The sequence below is a fragment of the Meriones unguiculatus genome, chromosome 7 (assembly GCF_030254825.1).
Source record: "Meriones unguiculatus strain TT.TT164.6M chromosome 7, Bangor_MerUng_6.1, whole genome shotgun sequence".
NCBI classification, from domain to species: Eukaryota; Metazoa; Chordata; class Mammalia; order Rodentia; family Muridae; genus Meriones; species Meriones unguiculatus.
The window spans coordinates 33651535-33672035 of NC_083355.1; the positions used below are offsets into that span (position 1 = coordinate 33651535).

The window sequence follows — 20501 nt, forward strand, 5'->3', positions numbered from 1 at the left end:
AAGTCAACCGGGGGCAAAGGGACATTGCTACCTTTGGTTCTAGGCACGGGAGTGGGGTGGGTAGGAACAGTAACTCCCGTGCCCCTTCTCCCTTATTTTGGTAAGGATGTTGTAGCTCTCTTTCTCATTTGAGTCACCTTCAGGAGGAAGGCACTGTTTTCTCCTTTCAGGCGTTGTACCCAGGGTTAATGCAACCAGTGAGAAGAATCCAAACTGAATCCAAGTTTACCTGCCTCCAGGTCCTATTTTTTTTTTTTTGCCATGTAGCCCAGACTGTCCTCAAACAGTTGGCACCTTTCTGCCTCAGCTTCCAAATGCCAGTTTTGCCGCACGGCCATACCCACCACAGACGGCTGAGTCTGAATGGTGATGGCTTGGTGCAGAGACAGGAGAAGGCTGTACCAGAGTGGGACAGCACAAGTGTTACAGTGTGAATGTGCATGTGTTGGAACCACAAAGGGTTCGGGTTGCCCCATCCACAGCAGCGTCACTCTGTTTCCACTGACCATGAAAAACAGCAGCAGTTGGTGGATTGCGTGCCAACCCTAAGGGGGCACCGGGTCATCTCGTGTAACACGGAGAGGGAAAGCGAGGGTCAGCGGTTGAGAAACTTGCCAGTTGTTCCCAGCTAGGAACGAACAGGACTCGTTGGTGAGGTTCTAGAGCCTTCTGACTACATAAACAGAGGTGCAGGCTATGAGAGCCCTGTCTGTCCTTCCTGTGGCAGCTCCACCACCGGCCACGTCTGAGGCTGTTGTGTGATGCCATCTGGCTTCCGGGTCACCTCTCTCAGGTTCCGTATGGCTTAACTACAGAAAGAGTACACGCCACTCCTCCCTCCCGGTGGCACCCGGGAGGTACAGTTTTGAATTTCAGCTGCTACTGTGACTCCCCGTGGGAAGGGCCTGTCAGTCAGAGGCCCTGCCAGGCTCAGCCTGTGCTCTCTGTGCCTTTTTGGCTCTTGAGGTGGTAGTATATCTGAGGTCTTTGTTTTTAATCATAATATTTCACGTTTTTCTTCCCATGGCGATCAGCGTGAGCTAGCTGGTGGTGGTAGAAAGCCTCCCTTTAATTTCCACTGTGGATTATTAGTTCACTTAAAATGCTGTTTAAATTATACACAAGCCCCGAGGCTTTTGATTATTGTTGGAAATCAATTGGACTTTGCAAAATGCTCAACAAATTGGACTGTTAATATCCCATACACACTGTGGCACTATTAGTGGGACCAAAGTTCAGAAATTAAAGTGTGCCAGGTTCTATGGTCCTGTAATAGCGCAATTCATTTCTCCTCAGGAAAATCAACCTATCTTCTTTTCAGGCAATTAAAAAAAAAAATCTTCCTTAAATTATGTGATGGCTATTCTTGGTTGTCAATGTGGAATTAAAACACAAATGGCTAGGTAACATCTGTGAAGGTGTTTTGTTTTGTTGGTTTATCTAGACAGGATTTCTGTTGTGTAGCCTTGGCTATTCTAGAACTTCTCTGTAGACCAGGCTGGCCTCAAAGAGCTCCAGCCTGCCTTCGCTACCCCTAACCCCCAAATGCTGGTGTTAAAAGCTGGTATTATCACCATCCATCTGGGGTTTTTCTTAATTTATTTGAAATCAGAAGACCCACTTTAATCTGGATCTTTGAGGTAGGAAGATCCACCTTTGTTTGGGGCCCACACCTGCTGGAAGCCTACAGGACGTGGGAAAAGAAAGATTTTGCTCTTTGCCTGCTTACCTCACTGGCAAGTCCATTTCTTCACTGGCCTTAGGCTTCTTCAGGATTCACACATATACAGAAGGCCAGCAGAGACCCCCAGCCTTTGAGCAACTCCTGGACTCTTGGGTAGCCAGCCAAGACTCTTGGGTAGACTGCTACAAATGGGAAGAAGGACACTGGGTGATTTTTTTTTTTCTTGCAGTCTGGTGTTTATCTTTGTTTTCTACTTGGCCTGTGTTCTTTCTGGTTAGATCCAGAATGCCTCTTGCCACTGCTTCATCATTGTTTATTTCGAGAGAGTGGTGTGCGCTTGAGTGCAAGTGCAAAACCGATGTCAGAGGCATCCGGGTCCTCTGAAGCTGGAATTACAGGCTGCTGTCTGACGTGGGTGCTGGGAGCTAACCCAGCCAGAGCAGTGCATGCCCTTAGCTGCCGAGCCGTCTCTCCACCCCACCCCCTTTCACCACCATTCTTGCCTCCTGTTCCTTCTAGGTCTTTCTAGCATGTCCTGAATGAGTTGAACATGGCACTCTTTCTAAGACTTTCTGCCTACCTGCTCCTCCCTCCCCGGCCACCCGGAAGTCCTTTCTTTAAGATGCCTGTGAAATTGCTGAAGAGCAATGATGGAAGTTGTGATGGGGCACATCTTTAATACCAGTGCTCTGGAAGCAAAGCCCTTTAGATTTCTGAGTTCAAGGCCAGCCTGGTTTACACAGTGAGACCCTGTCTCAAAACAAAGTAGCCCAGTCTTCCTAGGGTTTTCCAGTATCATGCAGCGTGGGCCATTGCTTACTCACGTCATAGCTCAGTCATGGTGAGGCGTATCATCACATGGGTCCATGTTTGTGACCCCGCCGACATTTAACAGATGCTGCAGATGCTTGCTCTGTAGAAGGAGCTGTCATTCGGTGTTTGGATTCAGGACATAGCCAGGAACCTCTGCCTGTGTTCTTTTTTTTTTTTTTAAGGCTTCCTACAAAGGAGAAGTGAGAAAAAAAATAATTCTTGCTCCAGGGAAATGCATAATTGAGAAGCTGTCTACGTGCTTAAGAAAACACACTGTATGGCCTCTATAAAGCAGAGAGTTTGCCAGGCCCATTGCTTCCCTTTCATTCCTTGGTGTTTGTGTAAGACCCCTGGGTTCAGTGCTGCTCGTCCTGGCCACTGGGCAGCCAAGACTGTGGACTTGAAGCATTTGGCTTAGACAGCTGGGCACAGCGCTATCTGCTTCTTATCCCAGCTGTATGGAAGAGGTTCCATACAGAGGGCAAGGGGTTCCAGGCCTGCCACGAACAAAAACAAAAACAAAACAAAACAAAACAACAACAACAACAACAAAAAACCACAACCCATGCCCGGCATGGTGGTGTGCATCTTTTTGTTTGTTTGTTTGTTTTTCGAGACAGGGTTTCTCTGTGTAGCCTTCGTTGTCCTGGATTTACTTTGTAGACCAGGCTAGCCTCTGAACTCACAGCGAGCCTCTGTCTTTCAGAGTGCTGGGATTACAGGTGTGAGCCATCATGCCGGGAGGCAGTGTCGGTATCCATCTTTAATCCCAGCAGGACAGGGACACTGACCTTTGAGGATATGTCAGGTAATCCAGTGGAGGGGCAGGGAGATGGTAACTCGGCTCTTTTAGCCTTTGGGAACACATCTGTATCTGTTGTGGCTGCGCCCAACTCCGAGACACAGCCTGGGGTATCATTTCCTACCTCTGTCCACTGCCAGCATTTCTGTTGTTGGTGGTGTAACCCAGTTCCTCATCTCGAACAGGTGGGAGGCTGAGCAGGGAAGACATCATGCCCTGGCCCCTATGGGTTTGAACCACAGTCCCTTCAGAAATCAGACAGGTCGCATGAGAGATGGGTGTCGGACACCAAGCCCACTTGGCCGAAGGATGCTCTGAAGAGACAGGCATAAGGGGCGGTGGCCGCTCTTGTCTGCATAGCGCCGGGCATTGGTATTCTTCACTCAGAGCGCCCAAATGTGATGGTCACGGCCAGAGGAAGGACTGGCAGGTGGGGTCAGCCTCCCATGGAAGACTTGGTTCTAGTGGATTTAGAGGAAGAACATAATGATTTGCAAGTCTCCTCTTGAGTTCAGATGGGTCCCAGACAGGCAGTGAGGAAGAGCTTATTTTATTTGTCTCCCTCCTCTAAAGAATTTAATCTTCAAAGCAGGATGCGGGTGTTAATTAACACTCACTGCTCTCCTGAGAAGGCAGGCAAGTGGGAACGCCTCCCCATGAAGGCTGCGGAATAGACAGGTGCCAGGACCTCAGGTAAGGGAAGCGTTAGAGTCACTCGTTCATACAGCTCCATTGGCAGCTCCTCTCCCTCTCCTGCATCTTAGCGTCCTGTGTTCCCAGTCGAACAGGAAAGCTGGCACCACGTGGTAGCAGAATCTTCTACGGGAAGTAATGGGGGAGATGTGAGAATTGCGAAGAAATTGTAGTGAAATTCATGGTCGTTAATTTTTTTTCCTTTTTTTTTCTCTTTCTCTCTCTTTTGAGACATGGTTTCTCTGTGTAGTCTTTGCTGTCCTGGGACTCTTTGTAGACCAGACTGACCTCAAACTCATGGAGATCTGCCTCCCTATATGCTGGGATTAAAGGTGTACACCAACATGATTCTTCAAATGTAAGAATGTTATGCCTTTAATTTAATTTTTTTTACTTGCCTTTTAAGATCCATATACAAATCCCAGCACTGGGGGAGGCAGAGGCAGGCAGATCTCTGAGTTCCAAGTCCAGCCTGGTCTACTGGGTCTATCTACAAAGTGAGTCCAGGACAGCTAAGGCCACACAGAGAAACCCTGTCTTGAATAAAACCAATAAATAGCCAGTCATGGTGTCACTTGGCCTGTAATCCCAGCACTCAGGGAGGCAGAGGCAGGCTGATTTTCTGAGTTCGAGGCCAGCCTGGTCTGCAGATTGAGTCAAGGACAGCCAAGGCTTCACAGAGAAACCCTGTTTCAGAAAAAAAACAAAATAAAACAAAAAACAAAAAAACAAAAACAAACAAAAAAAACCAAACCAATAAATAAATAAATAAAAATAGATGGATAAGACACACACACACACTAACACTCTCTTGGTCATCTTGTCTGGGCAAGGTGTTGCAAAGAGAGTCACTCGTCAAACAAGTTGGCCACCCTCCTTGGAGGCTTTACTCAGTGGGGCTGCTGTACAGTTTGCTCCTGTGCAGCTGGTGGCTTCAAGTGCTGGCATACTCCTGGCATACCTCCTGAAGATGGACAAGCTACAGGCCGGGCTGTTGGATGGTGAATAGCTACCGAGTCAGGAGTGACAGGATTTCTAGAAGGTCTTCTCCCCGGGGGCTGCACAGAGCCCAGTCCTGGCCTTTGTTTGGGGATGGTGATGATGCCAGTTTGCTGGGCACCTGTGTAATTCTTGAAACAACTGTGCTAATACTGGGCCTCCAGCTGTCTAACAATGCAGTTTACCTAGAGTGGGCACAGTGTGGGGGAAGAGAGAAGACAGTCATTTATGTGGCCAGTGTCTGTTGCTCCCTCTCAGCTACACTTGTACTCATCTCTCAGGAAGCTTTGCTCCATCTGCTGATGGTTTTTCCCTTTGCCGCAGGCTGTTGAGAACCAGCTCCAGACCTCTGCTAGAGAGTCCTTCCTCTGACGACGGCACCAGTGTGTGGAGCCTGCCGCACACCCACCCCCTGCCAAACCACGGCCTTTACCTGTGTCTTTCGGTGTTTCCCGTGCGACCCGTCCTGTGGGAGCGCCTCGTGGGCCGCCCCAGACTTCACCCCACGCTCAGTAGCACCAATGGTGAAGATGACGAGATCCAAGACTTTTCAGGCATACCTGCCCTCGTGCCACCGGACCTACAGCTGCATTCACTGCAGAGCTCACTTGGCCAATCATGACGAACTCATTTCCAAGGTACCTGTTTCCTGGAAAGCCTTTCTTGTCTTCTGCTAAAGGAGGGCATAAACAGTGCTCTCCTATAGTCCGGGATATTTGCATGCTGTCTTTATAAGGAAGGACTGGCCCACAGGGTGTCCACTCCGCTTGAAAATCAACTCTGAATTGTGGGGACAGGGTAGTGGTGAAGTGTGTTATTTTGGACGTTAGGTGTCAACCATGTTGGAGGCTTTGGGGCCTGGCCACTCAGAGGCCAGACGAGGCAGGAATAAAGAACAATAGTTAGAGCCTTATGTATGCTTATTTGGTTCAGCCTGGTTAGATGAAAAAAAAAAATGCTATCTGCTTGGAGGTGAAGTCTAGGAGAGATAAAGAAGCAAGGATCTTGCAGAGGGTGGTGTTTGGTTTTGTAGTCCATTGGGGTCTCTGTATATAAGGCAGGAACTCATAGGACCACAGAGCCATACTCCAATCCCATCATAGCTGAGATGGGAGAGCCCCTGGCAAGCTGAGGAAAGTTGCAAGGCTATGGCGTTATGGAAACTTGTCCTTTGGGGAGGAACAAAAGTGGCCTGTAGAAGCGGAGCCCCTGGCCCGTAGGGACCTTTATACATGAAGTAAAACGGGGTGACATTTGATCATAGCTGAAGAACGAGCCCCTGTTTCCCCAGAGGTGCCTTGAGAGCTGCTTGTGAAGTCGAGGCTGGGGTTTACCAATAAATAAACCCGGCATCTCAGTTGTGTAATACAGGAACTGAATACTTTGAGCAGCATTCTCGGGGGAGCTATCTCCCTCCTGGCCCTAGATTCCCAGAGGAGGAGAAACAGGTTTTACTAGGGCTAGATGACAAAGAGAAAAAGATCGTGGGAGAATTTTCCCCTTAATACCGTCTTTCCTGAGAAACTAGCCTTCATACAGTCAGAGGACAAACAGATACTTTTGCAGATCCGGAGTTTAAGACAAAAAAAAAAAAAAAATTAGGGGTCCTGAACTGTTTATAAGAACTGCTGGCAAAGGCCTTCTTCTCCTTGGGTTTAGTAGTCTCAGCCCGAGATAGGTGGCAGCTCCAGCCAGCAGTTACAGAACATTCCTCCTCAGCTGGCTCGCTTGACTGGTCCATGAAGGCTGCCCAGACAACCAAGTCCGTAGTCACAGACTCTTTTTGTTTTTGTTTCTGAGACAGGGTTTCTCTATGCTGTACGCCTGGCTGTCCTGGACTCACTTTGTAGACTGGGCTAGCTTTGAACTCACAGAGATCCACCTGCCTCTGTCTCCTTTAGTGCTAGGATTACAGGTGTGTGCCACCATGCCCGGCTGTGGTCACAGTTTTTGACTTGAGGCCCTGGAACAGAACCTGTTTTTTTTTTTTTTTTTTTTTTTTTTGTATTCCAGGATGCTTAGTAACCTATAAGCTTGATACCTCCAGCCCCCAGGGTCCTGGCTGAACTGTCACCTTGCCCCTACTCTCTCCTTTGCAGTCCTCAAGCTATTTACAGTCCTCTCTCATGCAGTCCTTTATGCTATTTACACTTAAACCAGCCTTTAGTTTCCCTCTGTAGCATATCATTTATCTTGTTGCAGATTTCCTTTGAGTTTTGGGGTAAACCCTTGGCTGGAAATTTGGATGTGGGAGACCATGTCAATGGGAGAACTAGCCAGTCTCCTGGCATGGAACATGAGCCTACAAACTTGTATTTGAGTTGGCGCCATCTCCCTTCCACAACCTTTTCTTGTAGACATTTCCAAAATAAGTGTTTCTATCTAGGGAGGAATCTAAGGCACCATTTTAACCCAAGGAAGAAGTGTTTTGTGGTCTAAAAAGTCAAGGCTCCATTAAAATGCATTTTAGCCTCTTCTGTGTACTAAAAACTGCTGCCTGACACACACACACAAAATGCGATTCCACCAACCGTGTGGCTCTCTAAGATGAGTGGACAGTCATGTGTTATACCAGTGGGGAAGCTGAGACTCACAAATACTGTTCACGATCTCAATGCAGAGGTTCAGAAGATTGTTGTCTGCGGGTGTTCAGTGAGGACTTCTTGATGAGCTCATTCTTTGAGCTGGGCCTGGGAAGATGGAAAGTTGGACCTGCAGAGGTGGTGGTAGCTTTGGGGGTTGTATCTGTATGTGCAGGGCCTTTGATGGGCGCCGCTTCCTCTGTTTTAGCCACGGGATACTAAGCAGTGTTCTGTGGGCATGCTGGTGAGGGCTTCCTCAAGCCTCTGCTGACAGCAGGCTCCCTTTTATCTCCCCTTACAAACCCTGCTACCACCTTCTGTGTGTCCTTCTGACTTAGTCCCCTGATCAGAATCTGACTTAGGAAATGATCAGTAAATGGACAGATGGAGCTTGAGCCTTGGGGGAAGACAAGGAACAAGCGGAAAAGGCTTCATTGGCTTCATGTCCTCCATCCTACCCCTTCTGGGGCAGGAAGGCTCACAAGTGTAATCCAAAGTCAGCACAGGCTTTGATTTCATTGGCTATGGCCAGTACACAGATGGGGCACATTAGAGCTGGGTGATTTAAGGAGTTGGGTGAAATGCCTGACTGGGGAAAGAGTGAGGGAACTGAGCGTGGCATTGTACAAAGATTCCTTTCTTCTGCTCCCCAGCCACCCCCAGCATTAAATAATCTATACATTCTTATGCACGTCCGCTTGATGGAAAGACCATTGCCTCCACCCCCTCCTTGGAAAAATGGGCCTTTCTTTTCATGATCCCCCCCCCTTCCATTTAAGAAAGTTCAAGGAGAGAATGTCCCTCCTGTTCTCTGCTCTTGACTTAATCTCCTGTGTGGTTTCAGAGCCTGCCCAGTAGGAGTTGAGAGCCAGGCAGCAGATAGCCCGGGTGGGCGCAGCAGTGCAATTAAATGAGGCTTTGTGCTTGTAACAGGGTCTTTAGTCAGAGAGCTGGATGGCTGTTTGGGGGGGCAGAAAATAAAAAAGGGAGTCTGCCTTCATTCTGGAGAGACACTAAAAGGTCCAGAGGACTGAGTGTGTGTCTCGGACGAGCAGGGGTCGCCAGGCTCCCTTCCTATCAGCGTGGCTAAGCCACCGGGGAAACGCAGCGCTGTGAAGTGTCAGACACTTGAGTGTTGATTCTGGTGGTGGAAAGCTCTGGGCCGGGCCTGCCTCCTTCCCAGCTCACTTTACATACCCAGGAGCTAAGTTGCCAGCAACCAGCTGTCCGACCTCCAAGTCTCTTACTCATAGACTGGGCAAAGCGATATTCACTGTGTTTGTGGTGTCTGAAGTCTGTGAGGGCTGGGGTAACAATAGACCGTCAGCAGAGTGGCTCCTGAACAAACAAGTTTTCTTCTCACGTCGGGAGGCCGGAAAACCCCAGATTTGGAAATTTGGCAAACTCGGTGTCTCAAGGTTTCCTTTCCAGTTCACACATGGCTTCTTGTTACTGTGTGGCCTTATGTGTGGGAGGGGCGAGATCTTCCTCTGGCTTATTTGTTCTCTCGTATTTTGCGTACACGCTTTGAGACAGTCTCTCTGAGTCGCCTCCCAGGTATACAGGGCGACTGCTGCCTCTGTGGCTCGGGCCGGCCCTTTTTTTAAATACTGATAATAATCTCACTTAGGAGAGCTCTGCCCTCATGGCTGAAGAGCTTCCTAAAGGCCACATGTCCCAATACATCTATTTCAATATGGTTGGGGGGGGTGGGCGGGTGTTCAGACCAGGTCACGCGGCAGGTAACTAGCATTTAGTGTGTGCCTCCATGTTCGGTCTCCACAGCAAAGCTTCCGTCACTGGGAAGGGAGCAGCCTTACCTCACTGGGTTGCCACACAGCTCAGATGAGGTCTGGGTGGTTTGTAAACGGCAGAGCTCTTTGCAGTATGAAGCTGTTCCATTTATTCTCTTGGCCTTACCATCCAGAAGGCACAGCAGACACTAGGTGGAGGGGATAGTCAGGAGTTTCCCATCAAGACCTGGCGCGTAGGCATGGGATGTAAGGAAGAGACAATAGATAGCCCAGTTCTATAGGAGGTAACCCAGCCTTTGGACTGTGGGAGGGGAGAACTTTGAATTGAGAATAGAACTATCTAGGGAATGTGCTGAGGCGCCCTGCAATCTCTTTCTTAGAGGGTGTTGTGGTCTACGTGCTGGGGTGTTTTGTCTGCAGAGGTATTTTGAGTTGGCATGAAGAATTGCTTGCACTATTGTTTCTCAGTGTTGCCAGCCCCGGCATAAAAATACACTTTAGTTATAAAATAATAATGGCTCCCCCTCCATCAGTGAGTCCTCCTGCCTCAACCTCCCAAGTAGCTAAGATTTATAGGCTTGTGCTACCAAGTCTAGCTTCACAAAGCTTTTGTATGGAGGCCTTCCCTTGCCGCCTCCTTGCCAACCCTCGACTGAGCAGTAGGGCGTTTGGGAATTTGTGACTTCGTTCCAAGTCTTGATTTTTATCTGAAGGGCATTGTGGGAGGCTGTTGGGTGGGTGTCCAGGGCAGGTGGAAGGAAGAAATGTTTTGCTCACCACCCAACCGACTTGTTACTGTTTGGTCAGATCCTTGGGTCTGATTATTTTCTGGAGACAGAGGCGCTCCGGAACTGCAGACTGACTGGTTTTGGTGAGGAAACAGGTCTCGGGGTGAGGCGGTGACCAGCCTTAGGTCACAGCGCCTCTGAACCGGGGATCTCAGTCTTAGCCTGGGCCATGTCCATGTGAGGGGCCCTGAGCCGGCTTGCCTTCCGGCTTCCGGCAATCCACCTGAGGCCGGCAGCTCGGGAGGCAGGTTTATCTCCTTGTGGGGCTCCTGGGGCTGGCTGCGGTGGCATTTAGACTCTTCCTGCCAAGAGATTAGATGCAGCATTGCTTTGAGAAGAGTCAGGAGGGCAGGATGTGCTGAAGCTGAACTGACCTAGCAGCTGCCAAAGAGCTAACCTGTTCTCAGTTTCTCACCTGTGTCTTTGAGCCCTCATGTTTGACACCTGTAGTTCAGGCTTTGCTCGGTGCAGTGGCTTAAAGGTTGCAGACACAGTGGGGCAGTGGGGTGGTGGGGCAGTGGGGCATTGACGCGGCACTGCAGAGATCTGTCCCATCCTGCTGACTGTCCTGTGAAGGCAGAACCGTTCTCTTGGTTTCTACTGCTCTCTGTTCTGTGCTTTTGATAAATATTCTAAACCAGTGGTTCTCAACCTTCCTAAAGCCGTGACCCTTTAATCCAGTTCCTCATGTTGGACCGATTCCCAACCATAAAATCATTTTCATTGCTACCTTATAACTGTAACTCTGCTGCTGTTATGAGTCCTAATGCAAATAATCTGATGTGCAGGATGGTCTTACAAGACCCCTGTGAAAGGGTTCTTCAACCCCCAACGGGGTCACAACCCACAGACTGACAGGTTGAGACTGACAGGCTGCTCCAAAGTGTTGAGGTCCCCGGCAGGTGTGTCGCAGTTGGAGTGCTTAAACTAGCATGGAGGAAGCCCTAAGGTAGATGCCCAGAACCACGAAAATATGGTGGTCTGCCTGAAATCCCAGCACTAGAGAGGGAGACAGAAGGCTCGGGAAGCTGAAAAGTCACCCTCGGCTGCAGAACAAGTTTGAGGCCGACCTGAACTGCACGAAATCCTATTACAAAAGGAAACACACACACACAAACACACACACAGCCTGCATTTCCTTTTCTTTAGGTAGAAGGAAAGCGGTGAAGACATTGGGTTGTTGCGATGAGGCCGTGTAAGGCACATGACCATGTAACAGGGCTCTCACTAGTCCCTTAGTGTCTCCAGCTTACACATTATGTTGAACTCTGACTTTCAGGTGTGTGCCTGAAAGAATATATGTGTACCACATGCATCTGGTGCCTGAGGGCTCTGAATCCCCCGTGACTGGAGTTGTGGAGCTGAGTCACGTGGCTGCTGGGAATTGAACTCTGGTCCTTTGCAAGAGTAACAAGTACTGCTGCTTGCTGAGCCATCTCTTCAGACCCTTGCAGCTTGTAAATCCAATGGATGTATGCACTATTTGGTTTTGGAAAGAAGCACTGAAATAAAATTAATATTTCTATTGACAATGGGGAGAAAACAGGATCGAAGTTAAATCTAAAAATAGCCAACTCATAAAAGTGTTTAAGAGTACTGGGGCTCCGATTTCTGTCCCAGTAATTAAAGGGCTCTCAGAAACAGGAGGTTGAACCATTGTTGTGTGACCCAGATGATAGTTTTGTGCCTTGAGTCTTTGCTTCTTTTTCTTCTTTAAGTTCTCTCTCTCTCTCTCTCTCTCTCTCTCTCTCTCTCTGTGTGTGTGTATGTCTGTCTGTCTATAGGTGTGTCTTTGTCTACATGCCTGTGTGGAGGCCAGAGGTCGATCTTTAGTGTTATTCCTCGGCTGCTATCCACCTTTGTCTCTTAGTGGCCTAGAATTCACTGATTAGGCCTGGGTGAACCTGGCTGGCCAGCTAGCCCCAGGACTCTCCCTGCCTCTGCCTCCCTGTTGTTGGAATTACAAGTGCATGCCACCACACCTGACTTTTTTGTTCTTCACACACAGCTTTTTACATGGGTTATGGGTTCAAACTCAGGTCCCTTGCCTGTGCAGCAACCCTGGTATCTCCTCAGCCTGAATGTCTTGAAGGCACTCGTGTGTGTGTGTGTGTGTGTGTGTGTGTGTGTGTTTGGATTTCAGCTGTAGCGTATTGTGTTTTCAGGGTGAGGTGAGCCACAGATGGCTGTGATGACAGTGGGGGCTGGTCTGAACTTTGTCTTGATTTCCACTTGCTCCCTTCTCTTGTACAAATACCACATCTCTGCCTGCCTGAGCAGCGGATAGGCCATTGCCCGTCTCCAAGGATTTCATCAAGGAGCTTTGGTACTCAAGGAGACAGTAGGCTCATCCCTCGGAAAGTTTGTGCCTGACCTTAAAACTTAAGATAGTTATCGCCAGAGTGAAGGCATCTGTGTCTTAGTAGCCCGGGATGGTCATGACGTCATGTTATCTCCAGCCATTAGCATAGCTCTTCAAGTTGGCAGATTTCCTGTTAGTAAACCATGACTATAGCACCACAGGGCAGGTTTTCACTAGGAGTCCCGCCCGACCTATGGTCTGTGGGCCGACTAAAGGAATCCCTGAAATTAATGCATGTGGTTACATACACATGCATATTTCTAAGGAAGGTAACTTCCGTCAAGTATTTGAAACTGTTGACCAGCTGAACCCCTGTCTGCCTAGAGGGTGCGGGTCTGGGTATACTTGGCACCTGGCAAATCCGAGCACTTAGGAAACTGAGGCAGGAGACCGTCACCCACTGTGCTGAGAAGCATGTGAGAATGGATGGGGAAGGTGAGCGTGAACGAAGGCCCTGCAGGAAGCCTGCAGGGAGAGGCCATTCTTCCTGGTTAATGACTGTGTGAGAACAGATTGAAGGGAGGAGGTTGAAGCCAGATTGCTGGAAGTTGGGGCCGCATCCTGTTGGCAGTAGGCTGGGTAAGGCCTGCTGTGGCCAGCTTGCGGAGTGCTGCTGTGGTGTGGAAGGCAAGCAAGCCAACGAGGAGGGGCTAAAGTACCAACTTGCTAATGCCCACTCACTGCTCTGCTGCTGTGGTCGGAATGTTCTGGAAACTGCATGGTCATTCAGGACCCCTCTGTGGACTGCAGCCTGGCAGAAAAGATGCATACGGTCAGCAGTTGGAAGCATGCACCTTTTCACTTTTAGGCATGAGCAAGGGGGTCAGTATGTTTCTCACTCTAGAGATGAGAGTCCAGCTGGCCTCTTCATCACAGCTGCTCCCTGGGGAGGTGAAGGACCAGGCACATGTCATGCTGCTCACTAGTCTGACGACCAGGACTGATGCCCCATGTCTTCCTGCAGGCTGTAGGGAATCTGCTCAAGTGGGATGCCTTCCATGTGGTTACTTTAAATACCAAAAAGAGATGCTGGTTTGACCAAATGAGACATGTCCTCCAAGCCTGCTCTCTCTGCGCCTTCCAAATACGAGCCAGATTTGACCCCTAAGACCGTGCTTTACATTATTTTATTGACACTTTAGTGAGGTCACAGGCAATCATAAGCTTATGTTTCCACTCAAAATCCACAGGACACACACATGCGCGTGCATGCACACACGCTTTGAGACAGAATTTTGCTCCGTAGCTCAGGCTGGCCTAGAACTTTCTATCCAGTGTACACCTCCGACTTGAAGTTAATCTCCTGCTTTGGCCTCCTGCTAAGATCACAGGTAGGGGCCATCACTCCTCCTCACCAGAAACTGTCTCAGGAGTGTTCATGTTCAGGAACAAGGCTCAGCTGTAGGACTGGCCCCTCTGTCGTTTTGTTCTGGCCCAGGCTCTTCCTATGGCCTTGCAGGGATGAGAAAAACTGTCCCACTGCTGGTTTGGGTGCTAGATTTTGGAGCCTGATCAGGGTCCACTGTTCTTGTACAGTTTGCTCAATGACGTTTTCATTTCTTTTCTTTTTCTTTTCTTCACCCCCCCTCCCCCGTTCAAAAAGTCTCCCTAGACCATCAACTTTGGCGTGGGATCCTCTGCCTTCACCTGCCTGGTGCTAGATTACAGGGGTGGATTGCTAGACCCAGCCTGAATAATACTTCTTTAAATACTTGATTACTTGATGTGGATGTTAGGGATGAAGAGATGAAACCAACATGACTCCTGCAGGGGAAGCCAGGGTATGAGATGTGGGAGAGTGAGGCTTGCTGTGCATGGAGGGCACAAGAATGCTCCTGAGGAGACTGGTTTGGGCACCATTAAAGACAAACTAAGAAATCACATCGCTGCTCCTGGCTATCTATTGTGTGTGAAACTGCTGCAGATATGTGTCTCCTTCCCTGATTTTACAGCACCCCTTCTAGGGAGGCATTAAGTGGCCAAGGTTATGGAGAAGCCAAATAGGCTGGTCTGGACCCACCCAGCTCTTTTTGCCGCAGCCTGCGTGGCCCTGGCTGCTTCTTTTGGCATTGGCTGACCTATGGTTGTGTGGAAGTGTTGGGGATCCCACCCTCTGTTCCCAACAGGACAGCCCATGCTGGGGAATCTTCCTTGTCTCTCTCTTAATCTCCACACGTTGGAGGGGTTGGTGTGGGCCTCATCCGTGCTAGGCAAGCACCTTGCTGCTACTTTAAGTCTCTGCCCATTCTTAAAGACCAGCCGAGGTTGTTTCATAGGCACCCTTCCTGGCCTGTAAGATTCCCTTCCTGCTTTGTGCCCGCTTTGAATGGTTACAGAACTGCCGGGTTTTTAACCCCCGACCCCAACCCCACCCAGAGTCTCACTGTGTAGCCCAGGCCACGCTGGACCCTCCATCTCAGTCTCTTTAAGTCCTGGGGTAACAGGTCCCCACCACTGCACCCCCAGTAGATGCACTTTTATGTATAATTGCCTCGTTTCCTAAGGAGGTTCTAGATGCCCTCAGAACTTTAGAGCTGAGTACCCTTTGAACTGGAAACCAGGCCCCAGAGAAAGAAAAGGAGGGGAGGGTCCTTTTGATTTTATTCTTTGCTATCTCTCTGCCCACCACCCATGTAAGTGCCTGGCCCAGCCCCCACAGCCAGGGACACGAAGGTGTCAAGCCTGTGGTCATCCAGGGGCTGCTCCACTCTGGCTCTTTTCTACATGTTTCTACGTAAGTGCAGGAGGCTAGAGTGTCTCAAGAAGCAGCCATAGAAGATCCAAGGCTGCAGCAAGGCAATGAGCCAGTCTGCCGGCGTTCAGACCCTGGATGTTCACCTGCTAGCTGCGCAAGTTAAGTGACAAAATAAGAGTGATACAACAGAATTCAATGAGTGACTGGCAGAAAGTACAGTATGACCAGGCTGGCTGTAGCTGCCGCAGTTGGGGCCCCTCTTCCATCAAGACTTGCTGAGTAAAATCCGATGGGATGTGACCTTCAGACCTAACCAGGGGCTGGCACTCTGAGGTTTCTTCCTTTCCTTACGGAGGTCGTGTGCCAGCCGTCTGTCATCCTCAGCGAGGCCTTTACAGTCGCGGGGTCTTCTTCACTCCACGGTTCTGAGGTAGCTAAGCAGCAGCCCTTGGACGGCGCTCAGCTCTGAGGCCTTGCCTCCCGGCAGCAGAGGGCTCCCACCTTTCCTTCTAATCAGTCAAGTGAGTGTAGGCAGCTCTTGGGGTTTGTTTTGCTTTGCTTTTGACCCACATTTCGACCAGTCGCCGAGACTCCAGTCCGCCATGACAGCCGCCGCTCTGGCATCGGGGAGGGGACTTCCAGGCTGGTGTTGCATCCCCAAGCTGTGAATTGCTTGTCAGTTTGCCTCATTCTGTGAGGCTGCAGGCTGGGCGCTGGGGGGGGGGGGGTTCTCTTGAAATATTTTCTTTATCTTAAAAAAACAAAATGATATCTTTGTTCCCAAAGTTCAGCAAAACTCCTGAGGGGAGGGTTTGACCCATTGATCCCAAGTATTATCTTTGAGGTCAGAGCTGCCAAGCTCTCTTCTCTCCCCTCCCTGGCCTATGGCTGCTGTCTGGGCATTGAGTCAGAGGAGGAGGCAGGAGGAGATAGCTCCACCAGCTGCTGCTAAAAACAACATCTTCCACTGGTCCGCAAACGCCCTCCCCTAGGCCACAGAAATGTCAGGGGTGTAGCAGGTGCTGTGGGTCCCCCTTTCCCTATGGGCTCCTCTCCCTTTGTTGGGTTTTCTTGGGGGCAGCTTATCACCATCAGAAGGAAATTTGCCCATCTTTGAGGAACCAGGAGCACTTTTCCTCCATGTTACAGTTGGCCCCATTAAGAACATTTTTCTTTTCTTTTTTTAGCATCAGTTTCCCAACAGATGGATAAAGAAACATCCATGGATGTGGAACAAGAGCCCAGCAGGAGACCTGCTGCTGTGAGCCGTCCTTGGCTGTTAGACTTAGGGCATGCGGTAGCAGACAGATAAAAGCCTTGGCCTCACTGAGCTGGTCCACTGGACCCTTTGCCTGCAGAGCGGGTGGAAGCCAAAACGGGAGTCCTCACTCTGAGCCTGGTCCCTGAGATTATCTGTGGTGCTGACGGGCCATTGCTTCCATACTGCTCTCAGTTCAGATTGTCTTCAGAGATGTTCCAGGGCGCACAGCTCTTTCTTCGTGCAGCGCCAGCCTGTGCTCCTTCTGTCTAGCACAACTGCCTGTCTTTTGCTCCTGTTTGGGGAGGCTGTCTTTCTCAGGGCTAGGCCTGTCCCTCTTGGCTGGTGGCTGCTTTACTCACAACTCTGGACCTTCTAAAATTGGCCCAACTTTCACCCCTGGTGGCCTCCTCTTCACTTTCCATGCTGAAAGCTCCAAACGAGGTACGGTACCCAGGAGGCTTATTCCAGACAGATTCACCCAGGAAACCAGGAGAAAGAAGAAACTGTAAACTCTATCTGTGGGGGAGGAAGGCTCCTCCCTGCCTGTCTGCTCCTTTGTGAAAACAACAGGCCATTCCGCCCTGGGCACTGGGGGTGGGGGTGGGGGTGGTGCGGGGCAGGGTTCTGGGTGAGTACATGAGGAAGAAGGAAAGCCGATAAGATAAGCCCTGGCACATCTAGGTCACCAGGCTGCTGCCAGCCACCTGTGTGATTGGTCACCTTGAAACTGACAGGGGGATGGACTTTGGTTCAGGGCTGGCCTGGCTGAGTTCCCATGCCATGGTTTATTCAGTAAACATTTACTGAGAACCATTAGGTGCCTGGTCATGTGCTAGGTATTTCAGGCTCCTGTGTGTCTCTGACAGGCTCGCGTGGATCCCAGGCTTGCAAACAGTGCTAAAAAAAGAAATGACTTCATTCAAAAAACCGGGCTTGCAAAGGGAGTGAGTGAGGAAGCGGTCTCCAGGAAGGAGGGGCTCTCTGGCGTCTCGATCCTCTCTTCTTTGGGTTGAAGCCAAGGGTCTGCAAGACTTTCTGTAAAGACCAGAGAGTAAATGTTAAGCTTTGCTGAGCCCATCATCTTACTGGGCAGCCTCTGTGGTACTGGAGAGAACACCAGCAGACAGAGTGGCAGAGCTCCACCGAAGCTTCGTTTGCAAAAAAGCATGAGTGGCGCTGGACTTCCAGGCCTTGCTAATTCCCCAGGGGAGATGTTCGAGATTGACTATTCTGAAGTGAGTGTTGGGGGAAGGGACCCCACAAGACTTAAAGAGAAATCTCCAGTTGGCATGACATGGGTAGTACAGGGATTGAGGCGACCGTACGGAAAATTCCACTCTACTGGCTCGACTTCCTTCCCACCATAGGTTAAGCTAGTGACCAAGCCAGACAGTGTAAACTGGCTCCTCACTCTAACTGGAAAACATCGTGCAGCCATATTGGGTAAAGAGTCAGTGGCACCATTTTCAAAATCCGGAACCGGAGGGTTAAGTTCGTTCTGCTTTAGGCCTGGCTGTGCACTAAATTTCCAGTGTTAGGTTGGACAAGTCTCTTAACCTCCCTGACCACAAAGCACGCAGTGAACACTGCAGGATGAAGCTCTGAGGCTTTCGAGGTGTCCAGAATATAATTAATGCCTGTAAGACAGCTTATGTGCTAGTGCCAAAGACAAACAGCTAAGCTGTTAGAAGATGGTTGGAACACAGGCTCTGATACCTGATTGTCCTGTTTACTGCATAGATGAGCACTCTAGATCCGAGTAGAGACGGTGCTTCTTAGAGGGAGACATGCGTGGGAAACCACAGGTACACCAGATGGGCAGAGTGTGTTTCAGGGAGGCAAGAGGTCAGCGGGTGTGGGTCACAGGGTGAACAGGCCTCACTAGACTCAATTCTGTGTGCTGTAGGGAAGCACTGAATGGCTTAAAGGGGTTTGATTAGAAATGGACAGGAACATTGTAAGGCATGGCCTGTTTCAGGAAAATCCGGCTTCCTTCAGCTTCCGCAAACTGTATGGCCTAAGGCCTTGAGTTGACTAGCAGTGCCACTAATATACAGCAGTTGGTAAAGGATTGATAATGTGCCTGGCTATTTATTATCACTAATAAGCAGGCTCCATCTGTCCCTGACAATGCCATCAGCCAAACAGCAGTCAGGTAAATCATTTGCAAACTACAGACCGTGGCAGACCTGTGTGACCCAGAGGCTCTTGGGACCTAGGCACTCTGTCTAATATCCCTGACTTCTTTAATTCTTATTTTGCACTTTATTTTTTTTTTATTATTATTTATTACAATTGTCCCTGACTTCTTGAATAAGGCTGCCTGCGTGATTAAAAGCTGTCAGTCGTAGCCCCACACTTGGAAGCTTTCTTTATTATTATTAAAAAAATCATTTATTTGTGTGTGTGCACACAGTGGGCTCAGCAAAGCTTAACAACACAGGTGCTGACTCATACATATATATATGCAAGAATATGTAGAAAGCGACCCAGAGCACAATAGTTTGGCAAGGCTGGGCAGCTGTGAGTCCCCAGAATCTGCCTGTTTCTCAGCCATGACCTTGCCTCTTCTCCCGCCCACTCTTCTGGCACTCACCACCACAGGGCTTACAGGTGTGTGCTGCCAGGCCCAGCTTTTCTGAGGATGCTGGTCGTTAGGACGCTTCCTGTTTGCACAGTAATCATTCGGCCACCGAACCATCTCCTTAGCCCATATTTGGCTTTTCAAGACTTATTTATCTTACGACATTTATTTTTCTGTTTGTGTGAGGGGAAAAGTACATATTTGGCTGTACCTGCTGCATCCTGTGTGTGGAGGTCAGAACAAGACAATGTGGAGTCCTAGCTTTTCTTCTAACACGTAGGTCCTGGAACTCAGGTCATCAGACTCATGTCAAGCACCATGTCACCTGCCCTTATGCTTTCCTCCTCTCTCTCTCTCTCTCTCTCTCTCTCTCTCTCTCTCTCTCTCTCTCTCTTTCAAGACAGGATTTCTCTGAGTAGCCTTGGCTGTCCTGGACTCACTTGGTAGACCAGGCTGGCCTCCAACTCACAGAGATCCGCCTGCCTCTACCTCCCGGAGTGCTGGGATTAACAGGTGTGCGCCACTGCCTGTGTTTCCCCCTCCCCACTCAGATCCATGGCTCAGTAGAGGATGGAGAGGGAACCCATGAGCCTCAGCAGGAGTAAAGAAATTACCTTTTCTCAAACTGTTTACTGAATAACTCCCTTCTTCCCTGAAACCAGACAAGAAGAGGAAATCCGGAGTCAGCAGAGCTTGGGAGCATTAGTTAACTGTGGTCCAGCTAGGTCTGGAGAGTGACCTTTGGAGTGCTTCCCCACCCCGCCCTGCCCCCATGTGTGTGCTTAGCTCACTGGAGCAGAGTTCCCCATCACTGAGGAGTTGGGATTCCAGCACCCAGCCAAGGCAGTGTGTTTCTGTGAAGCGCAGGCCTGTCTATCCATTCCCTCCTCCCTGGCACTGTGGTCCTGCCCCAGTGCCCCGTCTCCTATTTCACATCCTCGGGCTGAGACCCTGCGGCCAGCTACGCGCTTTCTCGGCTTCCCTTTCCTGCTTGCTGCTCACTGATACGTAAGAAGGGAGGAGGGAGTGTGGAGAGTTGGCTAAGCTCCCCCTCCCCCGCCCAGGAGACCCCCCCCTCGTCAGTGGGCGCAGTGCCCTGAAGCTCCCCTGTGCTGTGCTGGGTAGGGTGGTGCTGACTCGCTACCCAGCTCCAGGCCTGTGCTGGCAGATGGCATATGCTGATGGCTTTACCTTAGGGTGGAAATTGGAGGCCGAGTCCAAAGACAAGGCAACCCTGTTTGAGAGTGAGACCAGCGGGAGAAGCCGGCGGACATAATGTTCCTGCCTTTGGGTGGGTCTGCTGCGGTGTAGCCCGGGTCCTCTGGAAACGGAGGAAACCTCTCCCCTCTCTCAAAGGTTTTCCATATACTAAGAAACGAATGTGTTTTCTGCCCAGACTGGTTCTAATTTACCTTCCTGGTGAGACTAGTGTGTGTAAATAAAGATGGCAGCAGTGAGGCAGCATGGGCCTACTTTGAAGGATA

The 20501-nt window shown here is 49.9% G+C and overlaps 1 protein-coding gene across 3 annotated transcripts in view; it reads left to right on the top strand.

The window, feature by feature from the left end:
* Positions 1 to 20501, top strand: part of Ypel2 (yippee like 2) — a 59255-nt gene that overhangs the window by 16477 nt on the left and 22277 nt on the right. The window contains exons 2-3 of one of the 3 annotated variants that reach the window (XM_060387056.1): positions 5316 to 5629; positions 16360 to 16932. In XM_060387056.1, coding sequence (XP_060243039.1) covers positions 5316 to 5613 — 298 coding nt within the window. In that variant the 3' untranslated portion in view covers positions 5614 to 5629; positions 16360 to 16932. Of the gene's footprint in view, positions 1 to 4242; positions 4351 to 5315; positions 5630 to 16359; positions 16933 to 20501 lie in introns of those variants that run through there. The other 2 variants (XM_060387057.1, XM_021661361.2) reach the window with 2 other exon arrangements.